Source organism: Monocercomonoides exilis, assembly GCF_001643675.1.
Source record: "Monocercomonoides exilis strain PA203 chromosome Unknown scaffold57-524287, whole genome shotgun sequence".
Lineage (NCBI taxonomy): Eukaryota > Preaxostyla > Oxymonadida > Polymastigidae > Monocercomonoides > Monocercomonoides exilis.
The window spans coordinates 303,327-329,809 of NW_027150602.1; the positions used below are offsets into that span (position 1 = coordinate 303,327).

At 35.0% G+C, this 26,483-nt stretch overlaps 2 protein-coding genes across 2 annotated transcripts; both read left to right on the plus strand.

The window, feature by feature from the left end:
• Positions 1-2,380, plus strand: MONOS_3117 (putative E3 ubiquitin-protein ligase RNF216). The gene has a single exon (XM_067873093.1). The coding sequence runs from the start codon at positions 117-119 to the stop codon at positions 1,800-1,802; it is 1,686 nt and encodes a 561-aa protein (XP_067719999.1). The 5' UTR covers positions 1-116; the 3' UTR covers positions 1,803-2,380.
• Positions 2,381-7,285: 4,905 nt separating this feature from the next.
• MONOS_3116 (uncharacterized protein) lies at positions 7,286-14,365 on the plus strand (the record flags this gene model as incomplete). The annotated part of the gene is made up of 3 exons (XM_067873092.1): positions 7,286-7,703; positions 7,837-7,892; positions 8,075-14,365. The coding sequence occupies 3 exons, from the start codon at positions 7,286-7,288 to the stop codon at positions 14,363-14,365; spliced, it is 6,765 nt and encodes a 2,254-aa protein (XP_067720000.1).
• Between the last annotated feature and the right edge of the window lie 12,118 nt (positions 14,366-26,483).

Genomic DNA, 26,483 nt, shown 5'->3' on the forward strand with positions numbered 1-26,483 from the left:
TATGGGCGTTAATTCGTTTTGTTTTTTAATGCATTGATTATATATTCTAATAATGTTTTTTTGAATTTTTTGTTATCCATTTTCTGGATATACCATTATTTCTTTTTTATTTGCTCATGTCCACAAAAGTGATCCCTGGAACAGCTGAAAATGATGCAGTTAAACGATTAGAGGAAATAATTTTTGAAGATAATGATGATGGAGCTCTTGAAGCAGGAAAACAAAAACAAGTTGAGCGGCCTCCTGATGAGGTTCTTAACGAAGATATTGCAAGGATAACTGTCTTGTTTGATGACATTAAAACGGATTATGTCAAGGCTCTTTTAGAGGCTAATTGGGGTCAAGGAGATTATCTCAATAAATGCATTGATTTTATCGTAGGGACTGAAGGAAAATATCCAAAGGAGCCAAACACCAAAAAAGCGTTGCGACCGGTCAAACAACATACAAATTTAGCAACATGCAACCTTCAAAGTCATTTGCGTTATATGGATGATAAATCAACGGTTACTGTTGGATATAGAAAGTTTGCAATGCATCACATGGTGGTCTCATTTCCTTTGGTTCATCAGTTGTTTATAACTGCAGCTCTGAGGCAGCATAATTTTCATCTCACTCCTTCTTGGTTACTTTTATGGAAACTTCAAAAACAACTTGAAGAAAAAGAAAAAGAAGAGGAAAAGATAGAATATGAATCAGGTGGGGGATCATCATCATCTACTCCAAGCAATAAAACAGTGTTTACTCCACTTACTTCGCTTCCAAAAGAACTTAATGTCGACACATTGCGCAGAAGCATCCTTTCACTTCCAAACCAGCCTATGCAAATACAAGGATCGGATCCAGCATTTGAAGAAGAGATGATTCACCTAAAGTATGTTGAAGACAAAAAGCGAGAAGCAAGAGAACATCGATTAAAAGTGTGGAGAGTGCAAAAACAGCTAAATGAAGAAAAATTCAGTCCCGACGGGTACTATGTTGATTGCCCATCCTGCTACGATGAGGTTGTGAGCGTTGACTGTGTTGAGTGCCCGAAAGGTCATCCGATCTGCCGGAGTTGCTTTAAAGGAATTGTCAAGAATGCGGTATCCAATATGCAGTCTATGATTCGTTGTGCTGCGAGATCTGACTGCAAAGCTTGTTACACAGAATCTGTCATCAGAAAGGCGTTGATTAGAGGAAAGACTTACGAGAAATGGTCTCAGCTGAACGGTCTGATGACAATTAGAGAATCCGGGCTTGACTGCTTTCTCTGCCCATTTTGCGAGTATCCAGAAGTCAAAACGCCAGGCGTTCCACTTCCGCCAATATTTTACTGCAAAAACCCTTCATGTCGCAAGCTCATATGCACTATTTGCTGCAAGGAGGCACACAAAGAAGGAGAGAAATGTCCGAAGCTTGTTGATGAAGAAAACGAGGCGTCTCTTATTCGCTATGTGCAGATGGCAATAGATGAGCGATGGATTCGTTATTGTCCGAAGTGTCATGCACCTATTGTGAAACTGCAAGGCTGCAATCATATACGATGCCGTTGCGAGCACAACTTTTGCTGCATTTGCCGGCAATCAATTGATCAGGATAACCCATCCACGCATTTTGGGCAGCCGCCTACGTATTGCAAGCAGTTTACAGATCAGGATGAGGACGATGAAAAGGAGCTGCAGGAAGCTGCTCGAAAAGCAGAGGTGGAGTGGAGGAACATGCATCCAGACTACAAAGGGCAGCCTGTCCGCCTGACTGAACTCACCAGATTAAGCATACAGCGAAGAAAGGATCAGACCAATGATACTTCAAGCCATTGAAATTGCAATATATCTTCTATTGTTTATTCTCAAGCTATGTCATTTTGCCTTTCATAATTAAATGCTTTTTTCTTATATTTTTCTCTCTTTTCCTTCTCTTTTTCCTTTCTCCTCTAATATTTAACTGAAATTTTTTTTAAGCTATTTGACACATACCAAATTTGCTTTTTCTTTTGACTTGAAAAAATTTGGTGGCATAACCTTTTTTTTATAATTATTATTATTTGTTTGGAAATTCTTGCTTGATTCGAACTGAGTATGCTCGATCTGTTTTTCAAATTATCATGTTGTGGAAGTTAATTCATTTGTTTAATTTATTTCTTCAAATTATCTTATTTTAACATTTGCGACATAGGGTCAATGAAACTTTCTATTTTTCGATTTTAATTAAGCCAAGAGCAATGCACATTGTGTTTATAAATTAATGAACTACGATTCATTGGTAAGAGAAAATTGAATTGTATTCAATATAATTTCACGGCTTCATTAACAATTGTTGAAATTGCAAACTAGAATCCTCCATTTTTTCAATAGCTTTTCTAGTGAAAACACAAATCAAAACGGGTTATGATATTGTTGGAATTGAAGAGCGATAAGAAGGCTTGAAAATGGAAAATGACAAAAAATTTGGAAAGTTGATAAATTCGTTATGGGAAGAAAGTATTTTCTTTATGAGTTTTGTTTCATTCAATTATTTCAAGTATTTTGCTCGTTATTTTTTATTATTTTCTTTGTAATAATGAAAGGGGATGAAAGACTTAAAATGATTCAGTGAGGAAAAAGTTTGGAACAAAACACAGTTTTTTATCACAAATGAAAAAATTTATTTCCAGTTATTTTTCTTTTATCGAGTAGTGCATTTATTTATCAAAAACATTAATTGGGTGATTCTTTTTGAAAAAATATTTTCTATCTAAATATTCGAATTGACATTTTTCGTCAATAATGTATGATCAATCTTGTGCCTTAATAAAAATCATTAATGAACTTATATCGGGGATAATCCTTGCATTTGTGAAAAAAACAACGATTTGTTCCAATTTTTTTTCTCTAACTTTATTGTAATAAGTTTTTCATTCCCAATTCAAAAAAGAAAGTGGATAAAATTAAAATTTGAGAAAAAAATTTGTTGGAAAAGAATGGAACAAAATTCAGAAAGCTCAAAATTTCGTCCCATATGTATTTCGATGACAATAATCATGTGAAAGGCAATAATTAAAGAACATTGAACGCTTTTTTGAAAATTCTTTTGCAAATTACTATGAATAAGAAAATTTCACATACACACCAAAAAAAACATGATTTCAAAAATTATCGCCAATTTTTTTCACATATTTTGTTGTCTGGAGCAAAAATGCTTTCATTTTTAAAATTCAAACAGTTATTTAGGGAAAAATATTTCACCTCAGGTATTTCATTGAAAAATTTCGCACATAAGATGAATATTTTGTAATCAAATAATTTTTCATTATTTTATATATGTGTGATTATTAAAAAAATCATATTATTTCTATCAAAGTTTTCGGTTTGAATATTTGTCATGAACATTTGTTGATGAACACTGAATAGTGATTGATCTGTTATTTGACTTTTCCGATATTTTTTCATTCCAACTTTTGCTTTTGAAACGATTGATAAACATTAAATATTAGAAAGACAATTATTTTTCTAACGACAATAAATTTTCAAAATATTAAACACCCCGAAAATAGTTATTATTACTAATATAATCGCCAATATGTGAGAGGTCACAAAAGATAATGTTATGATATCATTTAGACTTGTTAACAGAAATGAAATCCTCTCTCTTTTTCAATCTGCGAGATTTTGAAGTTTTTTCGAAAAACAAAAATTTTATGATTTGTGAAAAAAATTTCACAGTTTCTATTTTTAAACTTGTTTGTCAAAATAGAAAAGTGATAATACCAATAAAAAACATTTTTATCTTTCTTATTCATCAACAGTTGTCTTTTGATACAACCGAAATGAATTTCACATTTCATCATTAAATTATTTCAATAAACATACACAAATAAGCTATGATTTCATAAATAATCTCACATTTAAAAATTTCACAAAAAAATGAATTCATGAACGTTTTATGATACCGATTCAAAATGAAATATTTCATTCATTTTTATGGTCACTTTCCTTTTGAAGACGAAATAAGAATAGAAGTTTGCTTATTATTATTTGAAATTGATAAAATAATGAATTCTGAGAAAGTTTTTATTTCGAGAGATGTTGAAAGTTTTAATTTCTCAAAATTTTTGAATTGACTGAATATATGATATATGAACAATGACATTGTCGAAAACATATTCATAAAATTGAATTTTTAAAATTCATAATGATAATTGCATGATAATTGACATTCAAAAATTGAACCATAAAAAATGTTTCAACAGCTGTAAACTCCAAATAAAACCTTACTCTTACAACAACATCGAAAAAGAAGAGCAACAACTTTTTTAGCTTTTTCTTTGCAATGGATATGCACCATCAAAAGGATTTAAAGCAGGTCTTTTTTAAGATAGAAGCAATAAAAAATCCACATTCTTCAGGTGCAGCTCAACAACCTGTACAAACCAAATTCGGAAGAAAGGCAAATCATTCAAAATGTAATTCAACAACATGCTCCTTTTCATCGGCCAGAGCAAAATCGTTGCCAATCGTGGAGCAGATATTGATTCCTTCGTCAAAGCACAACAAACACCATGCACGATAACCGGGATTCCATTGAAGACTCAGCTATTTTTTGGCCAAAATTATCTTTTATAGTCTATGTGTGTTATTTGTCTTTCCAAGCGAAGGTTAAAGGATTTCAGTGATTTCGATGGTTTTCCAAATCCGCGTTCAATTCCATTCAGATAGCATTCTTCATCGAACATGTCCCCATTTTTATTGAAACTTTATCTGATTTATCGAAAATTTACAAATTGCTTGAATTGAAAAAAAAATCCTTGGAATCGCAATTGGGCATCAATCACTCTGCGTTTGTTGTGAGGTTTGAATTATTTTTTCATTTGTTCTGTACCATTCGCTTTCATATTTCTTTTCACCCTTTTGGAATTTTTGGAATATGAATTTGAAGATGTGGTTGATTTTTATTGAAATACACTCAATTTATCAGAAAAGCGCTGGCTTTTGGGTGGTTCTGTATTGGAAGGATTTGCATGGGAAGAAAAGACATTATTATTGGAGCAATTGAAAGCGAGTCATGAGACAGAAGAATTCAAAGAAGATGGTGGAAAAGAAAGCGAAAGGATGGAGTTTATGAGAGGGAGAGGGAAGAGATGGAGGCTTAATCAATGCAGGAAGGAACACGAGGAGCAAGCGATTACAAAGGGAGAAGAGGCAGATTGAGTAATCAGTAATTCGCAATGAGAATGCTTGATTTGCAAAGAAGGGCGAATTGTGTTTGTGTTTGTTTGCTGATTAAAATTGTTTTTTTTTTTTGAATGAAGGAAAATTTTCAGAATTGAAAAAAGAAAGAGATTAAATTTTTGTTTTTATTTTATTTTACAAAATGTATTTTTGAGTTTTAATACCAACACATTTGTTTTCTTTATTTGCTTGATTGCAATCTTTTTTTAACTCTTTTTTTTTTTATACAAATACATATGCAGAGAAAGTTCACAAAACATTTCCTCTCAACAAGCACAAATGGCTTCTTAAAAGGATCTTTTCGCTGAAAAAAAGCAGATGGCTATTTTTGAAAAACTAACATTGGCTGTGTGCATAAAATGGATCAACATACAAAATGTGGAAGGAGCAAGAAAGCGAGAGATGAAGAAAGAGAAAGAACTTATTTGGGAAATTTTGGGCGAAGAAGCTGGTGAGATGGTTTTATAAGACAAAACAGATAAGAATATGAAGAGCACAATGGAGAAGATAGGAAATGGAGAGGAAGAATAGGAGGAGTTGATGGCGATGACTTTCACAGAAAAGATTTTTTTGAAAGAAGAGCAAGTTTTGATATGTGAGGACTGAACAGGAAAAAATGATAACAGTTGAGAGAAAAGATGAATTAATATATGACATATTGTAAGGTGATAAGGAAAAGCGAAGAAGAAAAAAAGAGAAGGAAAAAATGAAAGAGAAGAGAAATTGAGAAACAGTTTTGAGGGAAAGAATTTTCATTGAAAGAGACAAAGAAAAGGGAATTGAGGAGCGGAAGAGAAGAAGAGAAGTGGAAAGAGAGAAGGGAAAAGAAAGACTCGCCATCTGATTGCGTTGGGAGAGAAGGCTTTTAATAATTTGGAACAACGCATTCAAAGGGTAATTTTGAGGGTATGTATTTTGAAATGGTATTTGTTGCTTTTTGTGCTTTTGTCATTCAACAATTTTTGTTTGATAAGTTTCTTATTATTTTCTGGTGAATGCACTGTTAAGAACATGGAAAAATCCAACTTTTTATGAAAAACAAAGCATTATCTGATTACAAATTGTTTTGTCATTCAGGTGATGCAAGATTGATTCCCATCATTTGTTGCATTGATTTGGACATATTTCATCTCTCTGTTTGACGTTTCTTTTTGTTTGTAATTTTTTTATTTTTATTCTTTTTATTTTTCAATTCGAAAAATTATCATCTGTATCAGCAAATACAGATTCATTCCTGAAAAGAACTGAAGAAATGGCGTTGCCTTGGAACTGTCTCAGACGTTTTCCAAACACTCACAAAGTGATTGCTGAAAGAAGTTTTTTGATCTTACCAATTGCACAGAAAACCATAATTTATTTCAATTTGATCATCCGGAAAAAAATAAAAATTTTCAAATCAAAATTGATTTTAATTCCAAAAGAGAATGCATATGTTCCTTTTTGCATATTTGATTCTTTGGAGGACACTTGAAGCACAAGATGTCTCTGGTGCTGCAACATTGGAAAACAAAGGTATTATTTGGCATTAACATTTTTTAATTAATTGTATTTATTTTGGTCAAGGAAACTTGAATGATGCACAATTTATCTCTAAGACATATGGTTATTATTTATCTAAGCAGGGAAATACATCAGGAGCTAAAAGATTGCAATCAGGAATATCTGCAGTTGTTAATACATTTTTGGCATTCCACAATTCTACAGTCTTACTCAAGAATTTGGCAATTGAACATTTATTTTCATCTTTCATGCATATTACAGATAAATCAACAATCACAATTGATTCCTGCATTTCCCACAAAAAATCTGAATCTCCTTTTCATTTGCAAAGTGGGTCAATCAGCATGGTTAATTTGAGTTTGATCCCTCAAAAGAATCTGAACCCTTCCAGTCTCATATTTTCATCTGATGATTCAAATATTGCTATTTTGAGAAATTCGATCATGATGGATCTGACTGTATCATCCTCAGACTATTTTCTGTTGTCCGGAAAGAGCAAAAATGAACAAATTAATAACTGTGCCTTCTGCAATATTTCTGTCAAACAAATAAAGAACAGTGATTATCACATTGACCATTCGTGTTTGTTGAGTTCAATGGAAAATAGTTTCATTTATTCGTGTGTGAATGCCTTTGAAGGAGGGATCTCAAGTGGATCTTATTCTTCACAGAAGTTTGTCTGCAGAAACACATCAACAAGCTTCGGGAAAAGAGAAGCGAATGATCTCCAAAGAAAAGAAAAATTGGACACAACTAGCAGCCAATCCTTTTCATTGTGTGAATGGGTTGATTGCACATCTCCACAAGGAGGTGCTCTTTATGTTCATGACAATGAAAATGCAATTCTCAGAGTTGAGAATTCATCATTCACAAGATGCAATGCTTCCTCAACAAGAGGTGGAGGAATATATGTATTGAAAATTGCAGAATGTATTGTTCAGCACACTTTATTTGTCCAATGCACAGCAGCAGCAACCGAGGGATATGGGGGTGGAGGAATAATGATCGAAAACGGTTTTGTTCAACCTATGGTTGATAATTGTTTTTTTTATAACTGTTCGTCGGGCAATGACGGTGGAGCAATAAATCTTCGTCCGACAATTGCTCAAAGGCAAAAGCGCTGTATTATCAATTCATATTTTGATAGCTGCAGATGCAATTCTTCAGTTGATGGCACAGGTGGTGCTATCGAACATTGGAACGGTATTGATAAAGTTATCATTTCGAATTGTTTCTTTTGTCATTGCTATTCGATGTGTGGAGGTGGTGCTGTATCGGAACTGATTAATGATGTTAACAATGGAATTTTATTTTATTTTTGCTTTTTCCACAATAACACATGTGTAAATGGTGGACATGATATTTCTCTGTACGATTCTACTGAGAGTAATATTGACTCAAGTTGCTATTCAACAAGGAATTCATCAAATAGAGTCAGCACAAATCATCATTTTATTGCTGATCAAAGCAGTTGGCTTAGAAACGATTTTGGAAGAATCAGATTTGTTTCTTCGACTGAAACGCAATCAAATGCCAAAGATACATTTGCATGTGGATTGGATGAAAGTCACCCATGCAACTCCATCAGCCATTGTTTGAGTCAACTTATTCCAGACTTTGTAACCGATATTGAGATAATAACAGGAACGATTACAGAGAGTAGGAGCGTGGACTGCAGTTCCAACACTCACGCAATATATGGCCAGAGTGATTTGAGTTCAACGATACAAACAGATTTTAAAGAAACAAGTTTATCTCTTTTTTCAGTCTCTACAGGCACATTGACTGTCAGAGACTTTATTCTTGTGCACGACTCGGCACATGCAAATAATCGTGCATCAAGTTTATTTGAGATTACTGGAACGGGAGAGATGCATATCAGCAGGATGAACATTTCTGCTGGAAGTGGAGAATCATCAGAAACAGCATTTTCGACAGAACTGATAAATGTTCAGAGTGGTATGTTGCAGATGGAAAATGTGAACTGGGCAAAGACTATCTCCACAACTTCGTTGTTTTCGCTTTCTTCAACAAATGAAATATCATTGACACTTTCCGAATGCACCTTTAGTGGAATAGAAAGAACAACAAGCGGAGCATCTGTGATGTCGTTTTCGAATGTCAAAGCCAACATTGATCTGAATTTGAGCACTTTTGAAGGATGTGGAAGCACATTATCAGAAAATGGAGGATCAATGAAGCTATGTGTTGGGAATGAGAATGAAGTGAAAGTGAAAGGTGGTGATTTTGATGAATGCTATTGTTCAGCTTCCAATGGTCTTGGAGGAGGAATCCTTCTTCAATTGATGAATGAAAATCCAAATTTCCTGATTTCTTCTTCATTCGGATCAAACACAGCCAAATGGGGAAGAGATATTTTTGTCATTTCACTAAATCTGGAAGTGACTGCAACTTCAAGAAAAATCACATGCGTGACAGCCTCTTTGGATTCCGTTGACAGAGCGAGGGGATATGACAATGGAAACAACAGTGTGGCCATTCCTCTGTGCATTTATCTCCTTCCCACCCCAGAAGAAATCTTTGTGAGCAATATTGAGGTATCCAATCATTCGCACTGTGGAATTGTCCAATTCCCTTGTTTAACAATGAAACATTCACTCACAAGACAAACAGGAACAAAGAAAATTATTGTGAATGGAATGATTTTGATGAGCGATGAATTGGACTTTACTGATCAAAAGCATGAAATCCGAGGAAATGATGAGCAGAGTGGTTGGACAGTCTCTGAAACAAGTGAAACATCCAATTTATCGATGATAACAGCAAATGTTGAAACATTCTTGTCAAAGCTCATCGTCTCTATTCCTCCGTCTCTTTCACATTCAACTTTTATTTCTTCATCTTCACAACTGACTTTGTCTCATTGCTCTATTTCTCTTCAAAATTCTTTATTTGAATTGACATTTCTGTTCTTATCTGTTGAATCAGGGATCTTAAATGTTGATTCGTTCACTGCTTCATCAATCACTTTGAGTGGAAATCCATTGATCTCTTTGTGTGGAAGCAGCATAAATTCGGAGTTGATGAACACTCTGTGGTTGAACATGATGAATTGCACTTTCACAGAAATTGAAAGAGCAGAAGGAAGTGGAGGCTGCGTGAGCATTGACAACAGCGATGATGAAAATTCAAATGGTGAAATAAATATTGAAGAATGTGTATTTGATGGATGCTCTGTGTTGGAAGATGAAAGCAGAGGAGGCGCAATCAACGCCCTGTTGAAAGGGAATACTCAATTGAACATTATTTCATGCACATTCACAGAATGCACAGCACCAACTGGAGAAGAAGACAAGACAGGCTTTGGGGGAGGAATGACACTGAAGTTGATTGATGATCATTCTTCATTTGTGATCTCATCCCCTGTTTTTGAGGCGGACAAGCCAAATGTTGCGAAATATGGAAATGACCTGTTTGTCGAATCATCCAACTTGACAAAGAGCATATCAAACACTTCACTTCCATTTGTATCTGGGTATCTGGATGGTATTTCGTTAGATTCGATGAGAGGGTTTGATGGAGACGACACAACAAGTGCTATTCCATTGGTCTATTTCTGGAGAGCATTTGGTTCAGAGATATTTATCAGAGATGATGGAAAAGATGTTTGCACTTGCGGGTTCTCAGATTATCCTTGTTTATCAATTGATTATTCATTGGATCGATTGCCTGAGGGAAATGAAAAGAATATTAACATCATTGGAAAAGCGATTCTTCAGAACTGTGTTGATCTTGGTGGAATTTCAATAAAACCAGATGATAACAATAAGTGTGTTTTGGAATGTCACTCTTCGCTCGAAGGAGCAGAGGATGCAGCAATGAAGATTTCTGGAATTACCGATTTCGAGCTGATTGACTTTATTGTTCCATCATCATTTACAGGTGGAGTCAGTTATTTGATGTATGTTGGATCAAGTGAAGGATTGTTGACACTGAAAGACTGCTTATTCACAAAAAATGAAGAAAGCAGAGGAAAAATTACAAATTTTGGGCTGATCAAAGTAGATGGGGGCACAGTTGTATTGGAATTTGTATCAATGCAATCACTCTGCTTTTCAAAAGATATTATTTCTGTGCTATCAACTTCGAGTTTGAACATGAAAAATCTAACGATGAAGAATATTCAGCTTGAAGGAGCAAGCGGATTGAGCATTTCAAAGAGTTCAAGAAGAGAGAGAAATGAAGAGGAACAAGATGTTGTTATTGAGTGGAGTTCATTCGAAGAAGTCACCCAGAATGCGACTGATGATATTCCAGTCATTCGAAATGTGAATAATGATGAGCCATTGAAAATGGTAATACGAAACACAACGATGAAGAAGTGTGGTGGAACGAGGTGTGGAAAGGGAGGAGGGATGTTTTCTGTGTTGAATGAGGGAGGATGTTTTGACTGCTCATTTTGCACGATTTCCGAGTGCTTCTGCTCAACCACAGGAAGAGGTGGGTGGCTGTTTCTGGAATGCACCTCAGCAGCTGAGCAGCTTCTGAATTTTGTGTTGTCAAATATCACGTTCAGAGACAACTCTGCATTCAGAGGAAGAGATGTGTATGTGAGATGCCACTCAATCGAAACACAGATAGTTGATGAGCAGTTCTTATTGGATTTCAGAGTGCCGTTTGTGAAGGAGCTTGCAATATGGGGCTGCACAACAGATTCTTTTGAAAGAGAAGAAGATCTTCTACTGAGGGTTGTGAAATACCAGAGTGAGACGATATTTGTGTCTTCAGCAACAGGCAACCACGGAGACAGCAAGCAATGTGGAGAGTTCAGTATGCCTTGTGAGTCGTTGAATCAGGGAGTGCAACACATCATTCCTTCATCGTATTCTCAGCTGTTGGTATCAGAGGAAACAGTCACGAACGGGGAATGCGAAGCAAAGGATGTGATTATCCACTCGTTGCAATCTCAGTCAGCTGCTTCGGTGCATCTGAACTCAACAATTAATATCAATGAGGGAAATCTCATCACAACATCAGAGAATGTTCGGTTTGAGAGATTGAAATTCAACTTTGGTCAGTCGTTTTCTTATTCTGGAAGTTCAGTCATTCATGAAGCAAGTGGACAGCTTTCTCTTTCATTTGTTGATTTCTCTTCTGATGGAGGGTCAAGCAACAATCAGCCTGTTGTTTTTCTTAATTCAACATTGCTGAGCATTGGAAATGGAATTCTTCATGTTGACAACTGTTCAATATCAATGCTTTCGTTCAAGAAGCCTTCATTTATGCTTTGTGGAGATGAGATATCATTGACAAATGTGAAAATGGATAATTTTGAAGCAATGGGGAATGTGTTTGTGATTGATGGATGCAAAAAAGTTGTGTTCAATGGAATTGATGCAGATGGAGTGAAATTGTCCGATGGCTGCATCTTTTCAATAAATGATTCAACTTCAGGAACAATTTCCATTGGAGGCTCCATATTCAACAACTGTTCAAGAAATTCAGAAGATGCTTCTGTTCTCTCGGCTTCTTCAACTTCTGCTCAAATAACTCTTTCTAATTGCTCGTGTTCAAACTGTAGTTCCATATCTGGCAAAGGGAGTGTTATGGAGATTGGAAATGCGAGGGATGCTTCGATGGATTTGTGCAGATTTATTGGAGTGCTTGTAAAAGAAAGTGAGAATGAGAGAAACAGCGATTTTGAAGAAATATGCAAATGGAATGGATCGCTTGTCTATTCGGCGAATTCTTCATTGGTGATGAAATATGTGACAATTTCGAATGCTTCATCGGGTGGATTGTCAGTGTCTGCAGGCGATGTGACAATTGAGAAAGGAGAGTTTTTGAACAACAATCCATTCATTGAAAAATATCCATCAGTGAGAAGAAACATCATTTGCTCTGATTCTGCCTCATTGACCATTTCCAGCTTGAAAGGGGGAGATGGGGTAAAGGATAATTCTTCTCTTTGGATTCTGGATGATGGATGTGATTTGGGAGGGATAGCAGCAGAAAGGTCATCTCCTTTCTTCATTCCCAAATTGGAAGAGGTATCAATCAGTGAAAATGACAGAGATGTTGTAGTGAAATTCGAGGGATCACTTTTTGTGCCTTGTGACTTGTCATTCAGACTTGTGTATAAAACAGGAGATGTGGAGTTGGTTGAGACATATCAGTTTGAGGAAGATGGGTTTGAATCGGAAACTGAAGTGATTGGAACAATCACATCAAAAAATATTTCAAAGGTTGCAGATGAAACAGAGGTGTTTGTGACGATTCTGTTTGGAAAACAATTGGCTGCAACTTCTCCACAGATACTGAAGAACAAAACAGAATCAAAGTCAAAAGGAGATGATAACGTGGCTGAAGGAGGAAAAGAAGGTAAATCGTATTGGTTGTTGATAGTGATCTTCATGGCATTTATTCTTCTTATCATTCTGATTATTGCAGTTATTTCAACAATCAGATGGAGAAAGGCAAAGAATGAGAATAAAGATCTGAGAGAGATTGTGAATGATACAGTGAAGAAAGATCCAAAACTGATTGAGATGGTGACGATGGAGATGTCTCCTGAGGAGCAGTGGAGGAGAGCTGAAAGAGAGGCAGAGAAGAAGAATGAAGAGAGGATGAAGAAGAGGGTGTATGATACGAATATGCAACATTCTGAGTCTTCAGAGCATCTTCTCTCTGAGAGTGGATCGACCGAATACATATTGGGAAAAGATTCAGACAAGATTCCAGATTGGATACTGGAGAAGGTTGATGATGAGGAAAAGATAAGGAAGAGAACACCATCTCCATCAATTTCTTCTACTTGTTCAACTGATTCAGATTCAACATTTGTTCGAGGAGAAGATCTGTGTCCAACAACTTCATCGATGTCGAATCTGGTGGATGCAATGGCCTGTTCATCACCACATGAGAAGCTGATTGTGGATCTGAGGGATTCACTGTTCATGCTGCTGCATGGGAAAAATGAGAAAAAAGAGATGGAGATTGGAAGTCTTCAAGAGAGAGAAATGACAGCTGCCCAGATCCTGTTCTGGGTGACTAATCTCGCCCTCCACTCCTTTGATGAAATGGAAAATTCTCTTCAGTCACTTGCCAATCTCAGTCCTCATATTGTTCTTTTCTCCGAACACATGGTCATCTGCATTGTGATGCATTCAGACTTATTGTCCGATGATAGTTCAGATTCATCATCCATCTCTTCATCAACAGTTGTGACATCTACCAGTGGCAATGATGACGAAGACTCTCTGCCCTCATCCGCCTTTGAGGATGAAGATGATTTCAAAAAAGAGTGCATGAGGTGGAAGGCACCAGAACTGCTGGTGAACAAGAAGATGGGAGCAACAAAGGAATCTGTGGCGTTTTCGATTGGGATGATGTTGTGGGAGTGCTTGACCCTTCAAATCCCGTTTGGGGGGTATGAGGCAGAGGTGGCTGGGCAGAAGATAGTGAATGGGGAGAGACCGAATTTCGAAAGCATCAGCACATCCTCGATGGAGAATATTGCCAAGTGTTGTTTGTCAGGGTGTGCCTCACAGCGACTGACTTTGGCTTTGTTGAAGCGCGAGTTCATCCAGCGCTTCCCACCAGATGCTGCTGTGCTCACAATGACAGATGCTGTTGAATGCTACAGTGGGTGTGATGGGGAGAGTGAGCGACGCAGAGACTCAGGAAGCAGAGGGGAACAGGAAAGCATGAGCTAGTGGTGAAAATAGCGGTGATCATTAGCTTTGTCTTTTCTTCACCCTTTTCACATTGCATTTGAGAAGAAAGATAATGATATCAATATATTTCTCTACACTCTTGTATTCTTCAAACAAACTGTTCAGCTGTTCAGATGTTGAGTCAATTGTCTCTTTGAAGGAGCATCCGGTCAAAAACTCACTTAATCACTCACGTTGGCAAATTGAAGCCATGATATTTCTCATTCAAAGAGCGATGTTTGATTGTTATTGATGAATAAATTAACATTTTTGGAGACTTGCGAAAAAATGAAGTTCAACGGGCTTTATGAACACAACTAGCATTGAGGTGAAAGAAGAATTCTTATTGTTTGTTTTTTGTGTGGTAGAAGATTGAATTTTTGAGTTTTCAGCTGGCTCCGTCATTTGCACATGATTTTCAATGCAGGTGATTGGATCTTTGCTGTTTTTTTGGAAAATACTTCCTTGAAGAAACTGCCATTTGAGGATTATTTCACAAGCTGCCACATTTTTGCTTTTCTTTCAAACAAAAGAATTCTATTGATGATAAAGATATTTTGTGTTTGTTTGACCAATATCGATTTTGAAGTGGAGTATTTTCAGTTGTTTTCTTTGAACTTGTTTTTCATTTTTGCATTTGCAACTCTGACTTTTTTTAGATTCAGTTGCTTTATTCGGTGACAAATTTAGTTGTAATCGTTATCTTTAATTTTTTTTATTTCTTTCACCATTTGCTTTTGTTCTTTTTTGTTCAAAGAATGATCTTCGAAATGGCTTTCATCTGCTTTTGTTTTCGTTCTTTGTTTTTTGAGACAGAAAACCTTTTTTCATTATTTATTGTTCATCACATGTGTATCCATTCCTGTAACTCCTTCAATAATTGTAACTCAATTCTTTTTTGTTTCATACTCATTTTATTTTTGTATCATCCACTTTGTTTTTGGAAAATGAATTATCATTTTTCCACATTTCACAACAAATGATGAAGCATTTCGTTTAATGATTTAACAAGAATATTTCAACGAACAGACAGATTCTGATAATATTCATAAGATCTGAGAAACAAATGATTATCATTATATCCTCAGACATCTGTTCAGTGACAATCCAAAGAATCATCCAATGAAATCCCATATTGACTTTACGCCTGAAAAGCGAAAAATGAGACAATGAATATTTTGAAGTTTTTGATGTTATTCAGTTGTTTTTTGGCTTTTTGATGGATAAAGATAAACAAGTTGGTTATGGTCTTATTTCGAAATTTCATTCACCAAAAATTGTACTGTTTTGTTTAAAAAAAGCAATTTAAAATCGAAAAATTGTAAATTTTATTCAAGAAGAAAACAATTTGTGTTTTGGTCTTCAGATTCTCATAATTTAATGCGATCATTATTGAGTCAAATTTTTTCTGTTTCAACGTTCTGTTTAAGAATTCACTTTCATTTAGTGTGATTTATTTATCCGGGCATTTTATTTTTTTGTTGATAGAAAAATGAATATTTTCCCACAAATTACATGTTGAAATTTTAAAAAAAATGCAACAATCAATAGGAAATATTGCCCATTAATTCACTCTTTAGAATTTTTCTGGGATTTCTTCGTTCATTATCATCTTCAAAATCATCATCTTTAAAAATTTGAGATTTGGATATTTTTCTGTTTTTCGGTTTCTCTTCAGTGAATAAATCTTTTTTAATTTTTTCTTCCTAAAAATTATCGTATTTTTGTTAGTTTTTCTTTTTTTTAAACATTTTATTAATTCATCTGAAAATGCTCATCAAAAATTATTTCCCCCATGGAAAGTGAACCTAGGGATTTTTTTTTCAGTTGAACAAAGGAGTGTCAGGTGACTTCACTAATACAGAATTGGATTGTCAAGACAGTACGCCGCTCTTTTCAAATGCAGAATGAATTGTCGAAGGAAGTTAAGTAGTTTGCAAAGCCTGTGGCAAGGCATTTGCAATTGATTTTCGTCGAAGTGAGATCGAAGAAGATGATGGAATGACATTGTTTGATTAGAAACATTTTTTGAACTCAGCAAAAACTCCGCAGTCAAGTGGATGTTGAAAATGAGTGCTGTTTTCAATAAATGCAACTATGTCAATTGATGCATCTGCAAATTTTTGCAACAGATCTGGCTGTGCTCTTGAAGGATGAGTATGCAAGAGAAGCAAGCATCTATCTTCGTTTATTTACTGCAATTTTCATCTTTGGACAATTCCAGACAGTAGAATCTCTTCAGCATAGCGAGCAAGCAATGCATCAGTCATCCATCCATCATTGCCTGCCCAGGCGTGAAGATGCTGGCTGAGCAAGACCTTCATTTCTTGTGGTAGTCTTTTGGAAGGACAAAGATCAAGGCTTGGTAGAGAATAACCATCAGCTGCAACTGCTATAACATGAGTGAAGCTTGGAATGTTAAATGGAGCTTTTGATAACAAACTGGAACGCCTGAAGGATGAACGGTAAGATTTTTAATAGAGAAAAAGTGGCAAAAAGAGGATCCGTAGGTTTTGAAGATGAGTGAAGAAGTGTGCTTGTAAAAGTCATTAAGTGATTGAAGAAGTGAGAAGAAAGGTTGAAGAAACTGTTTGTTTGATACCGATAATTGTTGAATATAAACTTTATGAGGAATCGATATTTTGAGATCTGGATTTCGTTCAATAAACGAATATTGAGTTTAATCTGTAATTTTGACTTCCTGATTTTTTTCTTCTCCATTTCTAATTTTTCTATCAGTCAGAACAGATTCCATCTTTTATTGTTTTTGGTTATTAGTATTTATAAGAATGGTAATAATGATACAAACCAATCTTTTTGTTTGAGTAACAGTATAACTTGCTCCTGACAAACATTCAATTCTGATGACTCTTGCAATCACTTATTATTTTCTTTTGTTAACAGCTCTGAACGACCAACTTTTTTCATAAATGTTATTTTTTTTTCGAGATATGTCTATATTTTTATGAAAAGTGACATCATATCAGAAAACTGACATATGGAAGTTAGTTCAAAACCACTTCGTTTCCATTATTCTTATGAAAAATGAAATAATTCACTTATTTGTTTACCCTGTGTGACGAAATGACTTCTTACTCGAAATTTTTCTTTTCTGACGGACTTAACGAAAATTTTAACGTCAGTAGTCAATTATTGATATTTCAGAAGCAATTAAACAAAAAGGAATTGTCAACTTTATGCATTTCATTTTCATATTATTTTTTTGCATTTTTTAAAATTCACTCTCACATTGTTTTATTTTTTTATTCAAAATTCAAAAAAAAAATATATTTTTTATATCAATGGGATACTGACGAAAAGGCAAAAAAGGTATTTCAGATCGTCATTGACGGTCATGCCTGTTATGCCAAGTCATAGTCTCCATGACTTAATCAAAAAAGCAAATTTTTTCTCTTTGGTAAAAGAGTTGCATTTATCTTTGTTTCCAATCAAATGGTTTGAGATATAAAGAATATTTTGAGCTTTTATCAAGATAATATTGCAGAAATCAAAATAGATTGTCTATTACGAAGAACAAAAGAAGAAAAATATAACAACAAAAAAATCGATGATTCAATCAGCTCGAAGTTTCATTAATAAATGGTTTGTTTGTTCAAATGAAGTGATTTACACGAACTGGTTTTTAGAAGTTAATAAAGAACATCATATTACGCATTTCATGTCTTCAGAAAATTCGCTCCTCGTTGTTTGTTTTCGTCTCTTCGTTTCATAAGCAAATATATTGAAGATTCAACTTCGACAAACTAATCTTCATGGAATATTGATTTCGAATTTTTCGTTCAACCATTTCTTCTAACAGTGCAAATAAGCATTTATTTATTTCATCAACAGACATGAAACACCAATCTTCTTCATCTTTGTCATCCGAAAAAATGGTCATTATATCTCTAAAATTCCAGCTGAACAACCGACTTATGAATTTTTCACTGAATGCAATTTGACAGAAGCAATTTCTTTGAATGATGCTAATGCTCATAAAAATGTTGTTGAAAATAATGAAATGGAAAAATTGAAATTTATCGAACATTTTTTTGAAGCGCACGAATCGAATGGAGATTAGCAATATGTGCCTTCATAGCTTTCTGGAGCTTTTTCTCTCTTTGCATGGCAGCAAGTTAGGTTTATATGATCACTTGAATGCATCAAATATATGAAGATGAAAGGCACTGAATGATTGTTGGCTGTTGATTAATAGAAGATAATAACATTTTTTATAAAATATTTAAACCATGCACTTGATAATTATAATTCTTTGAACCATATAACATCATATCGAAAGAAAATATTATTACAAATAATTAGAGACTGTTTATTTTTGTTGCTATTCAGATAAAACGAAATGAATAAAGAATTAACCTCAAAAATTGTTAAATAAACAATATGTTCACCAAGTGGCTTTTGTTAACAACGAAATCGCAGAGAGTTGGAGAAGTTGAGGGTGAGAGAGTTTGTGAAGAAAGTGAGGTGGAAGATGCTTTGGCTGTTGAGGGCGAGACTGGTGATTGCTGTGTGATTGAGAGCGAGGGAGCCAGCAGTGAGGAAGAAGAGGGGAGTTTTTATTGTTATGGAGGTTGTTCCGGTGATGGTGGTTGTGTTGAGTTTGAGGGAAGGGTAGTTTTCGGAGAGGTGAAAGAGGATGGGGGTGATTTGATTTGTGGAGTTGTGGACGATGGAGAGGGCAGGGACTGTGAGAGAGCCCTGTGTTTGCTGGAAGAGGGCAGACGAGGCAGACGGATCTGGTGAAGATGATGATGAGGGAGAGGAAGAAGTTATTGGCTGAGGAATGCAAATGGATGCGATAGTGTTGGAAGTTGTTCCATTTACTGCAATTTTAGTATTTGTGAAATAGATCGTGAGAGTCTGAGCTGGAGTGAAAGTTGAGAGGAAGATAGAAAGGGAGGCGATTTAGAGGTGGATGAAGCCGTTGAGGGCATCCTCTATTATGGCGCATGGCATTTGCTGTGTTTTTCCACAGCCTCCAGCATCTGTTCCGCCGTTGCTAACTAATTTGTTCGAAGGGATAAGAAGAAGCCAACTGTTGCACACATCGTTCGTTGCTGTTCCTGCATTCCATTCTCTGTTTGTCGGTGTTGTTGAAATACACTTTCTGAATGGAGATTGAGTGATGTTGCATTCATTGAAAAACACATCAATCCCCCTTCCATTTTTTGCAGAGTTTCCATCAAAGAAACAGAATGTGATGAATTCCATTTCATTCATCCAAGAGTGAGTTCTATCAAAGAATATTCCTACTGCACCTTAAGTGGAAGAAGAGTTCTATTAACAATTTATAAACTGGCAATTATTTACCAAAAATTGGCTCGGTTTGTTGATTGAATGATAATGAAATGTGAGAGAACAAGCTGAGTCTCCATCAGAATTTGAAATACACTTTCATTTTGTGAATAAGAATTGATCGTTTGAAGAAAAATCACCAATATAAAAGAACCATGCAGTTCCAATTGTGCTTATGATTTTCAACTTTCCACTCTATCATCTGAAAATGAAAAAAACGGAAGATGATTGCCGACCATCCATATCAATTGCTCTTCCATTTTGTGCTGAACAGTTTGTGAAATTGGATTTTGCAATATTCTCATTCTGGAAACTGTTACTATATTAAACTCCACCATTTGTTCCATCTGTGGAACATTTGTTGAACGAGCAAGATGTGATTGAGAGATTTGCATTCAAGTTAGCAACATAAAGTGTTCCGCCCCAATCACTTCCGCGATATGAGTCGTTTCATTCACACTATTCAAAGAGATTGCCATTCAAGTCAGAAAAAGACAATCGACTTAATTTCTCTCTGTGAATTTCAGTTCCTCCATACACGATATGAGCATATTGTGAAGAGTTTGTTTGAAACATGAAGTTTTTTGTTCCGAAAAGAATGAAGAATCGATTAAGATGTGTGTGATCTCTTTCATAAATGCATTTCTATTGAATACGAAATTGAAATCGATAAATGGGACATGTGAAAAAAAAATATAAAAACTGCAAACTTTTATAAATAATATTCAAAAAATCTCAATTATTTATAAAAAGCAAGCACATATGGGGGAAAATACGAACTTTCAAGCTTTTTATGCACAATGCACAAAACAATTGCTTCACTCATAACTTTATAGCGCTTTTTCAGATTTCAAAATTATTTTGATTTTCATATCTGTAAACAAGCATCATTGATATTATAACAAAATGTGTTGTGAACTCACACGTAATTCAAAAGTTGTTCTTATTTTCAATAAATTTTTGTATCACAAAAAGAAAATCAAAAGTGCATAATTTTTCAATGAAAAAGCTTGAAGTCTCATATTTTCCCCCATATTATGAATAATCTATTTATCAAAAAAAAGACACTGGAATATTACTGACGGACGTGAAATTTTTTTTCAACACGTCACACAGGTTCACTCCATTCATCAAAGAACGGAAGTTTTCGTTCAGATTTGCTGAGTCGGAAACACATTTATTTTTTTCTGCTTTGATTGAAAAAATGCGTTAATGTCTATTTTTCAAAAAACGATATTATTGAAAAGATTTCATTAAATCTCTCAATTACGTGAATCCAATTTCTATTCTATATTTCACGACGCTCATCCAAAATAAATATTGGAAATGATCAAAAAAATTTTTTTTAAAAAATAAATGAATAATATTCATTTTGATAAAAATTTTTGCAAAACAAGCCCATTTGTAATAACCCACTCTTCTCACGGTTGATTCAAATCAGAGATTGAGGAGCTTATTCCGCCCATCTCCCCCACCTCCCACCCATTTCAGAGACTAAATATGGCAATTTAATCTGCAAATTTAATTATTGACTTTTCCTTAAATATTGAAGATGTATTGTAATATCCAAAAAGTGGGTTGAAATAATTTTGATAATAAATTTTCTTCGCACAAAAAAATGTCCGGATAAAAAAAAACCACCCTGTGATCAACGACAGTGAAAAGTTGAAACTTTTTTCAAAGATAGTTTTTCAATAATAAAAATCTCGAACATAGTTTTTTCAAACAATCATCATAATCTTATCTTTAAAATGAATAATGCCTCTCCAAAGAATAATAACCTATAAAGAAAAAACACTCCGAAAATAAGAAATAATTTTTAAAACTATCATTTATCTTGAAAAGTTGGAAGTCTTTTCAATTCTGTTTGTTTGAAAAATACAATTTAAACTGATGAAAAAATCTTGAAATTTTAAGTAATAAATCAAAATAACTTCATAGTTTTCCATACGAACGTATGACAATTATTAGTTCCAGAACATTTAAAACTGGAACAATTTGAATATGTCATTCGAAACACAATTGTTTTTTGATTATAAATTGAAAATAATAATGAGCTTTATATACTGGTTTTTCCCCCCTTATCAAACAAGATAAAAAACATTTATCAGATTATTTTTGTTGAATCGTCTCGATCAACATGTTCCCATAATTATGTAAATTTTGATCAAATCCTTTTATTTGAACAGGAATATCCAAGTAAAAATGAGAGATCGGAGCATTTTCATTACCTTTCCACTTAGAAATATTATTTTCTATGATGAAATGGAAGGTTGAACAGGAGTTGGCAACGATGGAAATTAATCAGATGATATTTTTAAAAACATCTTTAATTTTAAAGAATTTAAAAGAATCCGGAATGTAAAGATAAAGGTGTTTGCAATTTTATATTTCTTTTATTCAATTTTGAAGATATTTCTGCCTATAGCCTTCTCAAAGGCAAAAGATCGGCTTATTCTTAAAATGTTCATTCTTTAACTTAACAGAGCGTAACAATGTGAATTTTTGCTAAAAATTTCCATTTATTTTGGAAAGGGCTATACGAAAGGTTTGTGTTTGATAATTTGCATAGTTTTGTTTTTATTTAAAAAAAACATGAATTAGCTGAAAAATAGACTTGGTAAGGCATAAGTACATGAATCAGATCAGCGTTGAAGAAAAAAAGGAAGAACGGTTGATCAATTTAAAAAGGAGTTATTTAAAACGAGTACAGCACGCTAAAAAGTTAGTTGGAGTTTATGAAACAGATATACTGAATGAAAAAGAAGATAATCTATATTTGTTGGATTGAAAGAACGAAAATGACTGAAAAATATGAGCAAATGACCGAAGCAGGAGAATGGTCGCAGAAACAATGGGTCAGAAGCATTTCTTGGGATGAAACGAGAAAGGAATCATTTTTGTGTATTGGGATGAGCAGTCAAACTGCTTTTCATTAATTGGTATGAGATCTGGAAATTAGAGAAAGCACACTATTTCAGCATCAGGCAAGTATCTGAGCAGGGGATGTTAACAACATTGATTTCGACTGCTTAACTTTATTCTTTGACCTCTATCAGCGAAGTGTTAGCCACTGTGTTAATGAACAAGATTTTTTTTGAAAAACATATTTCACAACAGGAAATATCTGACATTTGAGAACCCTTTAACATTCCTATTATCTTCTTTTTCTCCTTCAATTTCTTCTTTTTGAAAAGCGCCTCTGATGATATTCTTGCTTGCTGATGGGAGCACAGGCTGCAAAGATGCTTATTATAACATGAAAAGGTTCAGTTCAAACTCAATAAAATTAAAGCCTCAAAACACAAAGCGAGTTTGCCATTTTTTATATTATTATTTTTATAAATTCTATTTATTTTATTTTATTTTATTTTATTTTATTTTATTTTATTTTTTTTTTTTAATTTTATTTTGAAAAATTTATTCTTTCTCCTTTTAATAAACTCTTTTCACATTTTTCAACATATAGGCAAAACATTTTTTAGTCTTTTTCCTTCTATAGAATTGGCTGGTTTGCGCATTTTCCATCAGCTATTAGTGCTTTATGCTAAAGTCCGCACAATTATGCAACCCTTCTGCTGATGACTTGCCTTCAGAAAAGAAAGCTGATTCCTTCCACCTTCATCGCCTTCAACGTCTTCTTTTATACTCATTTCGGAATTTGAAGTGGGGTAGCACAATTTTTTGTGCTTCAGATGATTCTTCCTTCTTCATCTTTAATTGTTCATCAGCCTTTGAAAAGATTAACTGGCTTATGAATTTTCTTGATATTTATCATCAGCATTATCATTCTTCAATTTCTCTGCTCATTTTGCACAATCATTGCATTTTTTCATTCAAAACGGTTTGATATGGACAAGCAGCACATCAACACCTTCATGATGACTTCATTCATTTCTTCTGAATATTAACACGGATTACAGACACATTAATCATCCAAATCGAACTTTGTGTGAAATTTTCACAGGCAAACAAACAACGATCACATCACATGCGAACAGCAACAGAATTCTATTGAAGGAAATTCTACGTTCTGCATCAAAACCCAAAAAGGTGACTAAAGAATCGTTGGCTGCTGAGAGAGAAGGAGCACTTTTGGATGAGAACAAGACAAGTTTTATTATGAGAAGGGGAATTATTGCATATTTGATTGGGAAATCTATAGAATATCATATTGATTGAATGGAGGAGCATGTTTAGAATGGATCAAAGGGGCACATTCACATACTCACTTATTTGCTTTCTTATTTTCATTCATTCATTCATTCATATGTTCATTCATATAGAGAGGAGAAGAGAGGAGGAAAAGAGAGGAAAAGAGAGGAAAAGAGAGGGAAATAGGAGGGAAAGAGAGGAGGGAGAGAAAAGAGAGAAGAAAGTGAGGAGAAATTCTGCTAATTGAGGAATTCTGCTTCCTGAAGCGTTTTTTTTTCTCATTGGATTGAGATCAATCAACATCATTATCAACATTTTCATATTTCTCATCATCATCATCATCATCATCATCATCATCATCATTTTCTTCTTATTTTTTATTCATTTTCTATACACTCTTTTCTCTTCTTTATTTTCTTCTTTATTTTCTTCTTTATTTTCTTCTTTATTTTCTTCTTTATTTTCGTTTTCTTTATTATTTTTCTTCTTTTCTTCTTCTTCTTTCTTTTCTTCATCTATTTCATTTTTATTTTTCTCTTCTTCTAATTTTGATTTATTTTATTTATTTTATTTATTTTTTTCCCTTTCCTTTCCTTTTTAATCCTTTTCCTTCGGATTCTTTTCCTTTATTTCTTCTTCCTCATCTTCCACTTATTCCCTCTCTATTTCAGCTGAAAACGTTATATTTTCATCTTCTTTCTATCCGGTTGCTTCTTTTTCTTCTTCTTCCTTTTCTATTTTTTATTGTTCTTGTACCTCTTGTACCTCTTGTACCTCATATTCATCTTATTCATCTTATTCATCTTATATTTCTTTTTCTTTTTCTTTTTTCTTTCTTTATTATTATTATTATTATCATCTTCTTCTTTTTCGTATCTTCCTCTCTTTCCTTCATCAGCATCTTTGTTAACCATCGCATCAACAACCACCACGCCACACGCACACACAAATGAAGAAGGCTACGAGACAGCACCAGAAGAAGCAGACGAATGGGAAGAAGACGAAAATGAAGTCGACAAAGACAAAGACGAAGAGGAAGCGTTACCCGCTTTATCCACCTAATCTGCTAATTCCGCTAATTCTGCTATATCCTCTTTATCCTCTTTATCCACCTTATCCACCTATTCTTCATATTCTGCTACATCTGCCTTTTTTTTCACCGAATCCTCTTTATCCGCCATTGCACAAGCAAGAGTTGCTGGAACCAGAGGGAATATGACCTTTCTTCTCATCTGACAGCTGACAGCTGAGAAGACGGCAACGAATTGTCCGTCGTGCGTCGAATGGAAAGAGTGGTGAAAGTGGAAGAAGAAAAAAGAGCAAATGATCCTTCGGTTTCTGATGTTCTTGCTTTTTCTCCTTCTCTTCTTTGTATTTTTTTTTCATCCTTCCTCTTCCTCTGCCGCCTTTTCTGCCTGTTCCATTCCTCCTCTTTCCTCCTCTCCTTGAAGCTGCCTTTAAGCAATCTCTCTCTTTGATTCTTCTCCCCCCAACCGAATGCTTTCCATCTTGTCAACTGCAGTGCTTCCTCTTAAACACATCGCCCGCCCTGCCTTGTTTGCCGTCTTCCTCTTCTGTCTTTTGTTTTCCCTCTTTTGTCCCTTCTTCCTTCTGTATTGCCTATTCCGTTTGTAACACCACATATTCATGTTCCTCCTCCTCTTCTTCTCCTCTTCGTCCTCCCAGCCAGCCAGCCAATAGAGAAAAGCCTCCACCACCCCTTCCCCCTCTTACCCGCAGCTGCTTCCGCTTCTGTTTTTGCTAGTGTTTCTTCTGCTGATGCTGCTTATGCAATTAGTGCTGCTCTGGTATTTCTGCTGTTTCTGCTGTTTCTTGTTCTGCTGCATTCATCACCGTTGCCATTGTTAAGAACCACACAACTCCTCCCACACTCGATTCCTAAAGCACTCGTTCTGTTGATATCTGCCTCTTCCTCTGCTGCCCTTCTATCTCTCTCTCTCTCAACATGTTGCCTGCTCATCTGCCCTGCTGAATCCGAATGCAATGCTTGCTCCGTCTGCTGCCAGTTGTCCGTTTGTACGTTCGAGGGTGAATGAAAAGGAAGGATTTGTTCGTTCGTTTAGCTTCTTTCCTTCTGTTCCTTCTTATTCTTCTTTTTCGTTTTTGAAGTCTGCTGAGCCAGAGAATGCATTTATTTCCATTTGTACTGCTTCTTCTGCTTCTATTTTCTTCCTGTTCCTCTTCATCCTTTCCTTCATCATTATCTTCTCTTTCCTCTTCCTCATCGTCGTCGTCATCATCATCACCCAATCCTTATCTCTCGCCTTAACTCTCTTCTATGAAAGCCAAAGGTCTCTTCACCTTCCTCAGCTCAACATTTGTTCAAATTCAAACACTCACCTTCAGCGCGATTGACACAAAAATCACTGGAAGTGGCACAGCTGCCACTACCATCGCCTCCTGTGGTGTTCCTCAATCGGTTTTTTCTTCGTCTTCCTCTACGGAGTCAGATCCATCTGCCTCGTCTGCCCTCTTCCAACAGACCCAGGGCTCCCTCACAGTCTCTGCCCTCGCCATCGCCCACAGCTCCACAAATCAAATCACCCCCATCCTCTTCCACCTCTCCGAAAACTACCCTTCCCTCAAGCTCGGCACAACCTGCATCATCTGAGCCCCTTCTTCCTCA

Bases quoted from the DNA above. Each gene is read 5' to 3' on its own strand.
- MONOS_3117 (XM_067873093.1), top strand. From the start codon at position 117: ATGTCCACAAAAGTGATCCCTGGAACAGCTGAAAATGATGCAGTTAAA.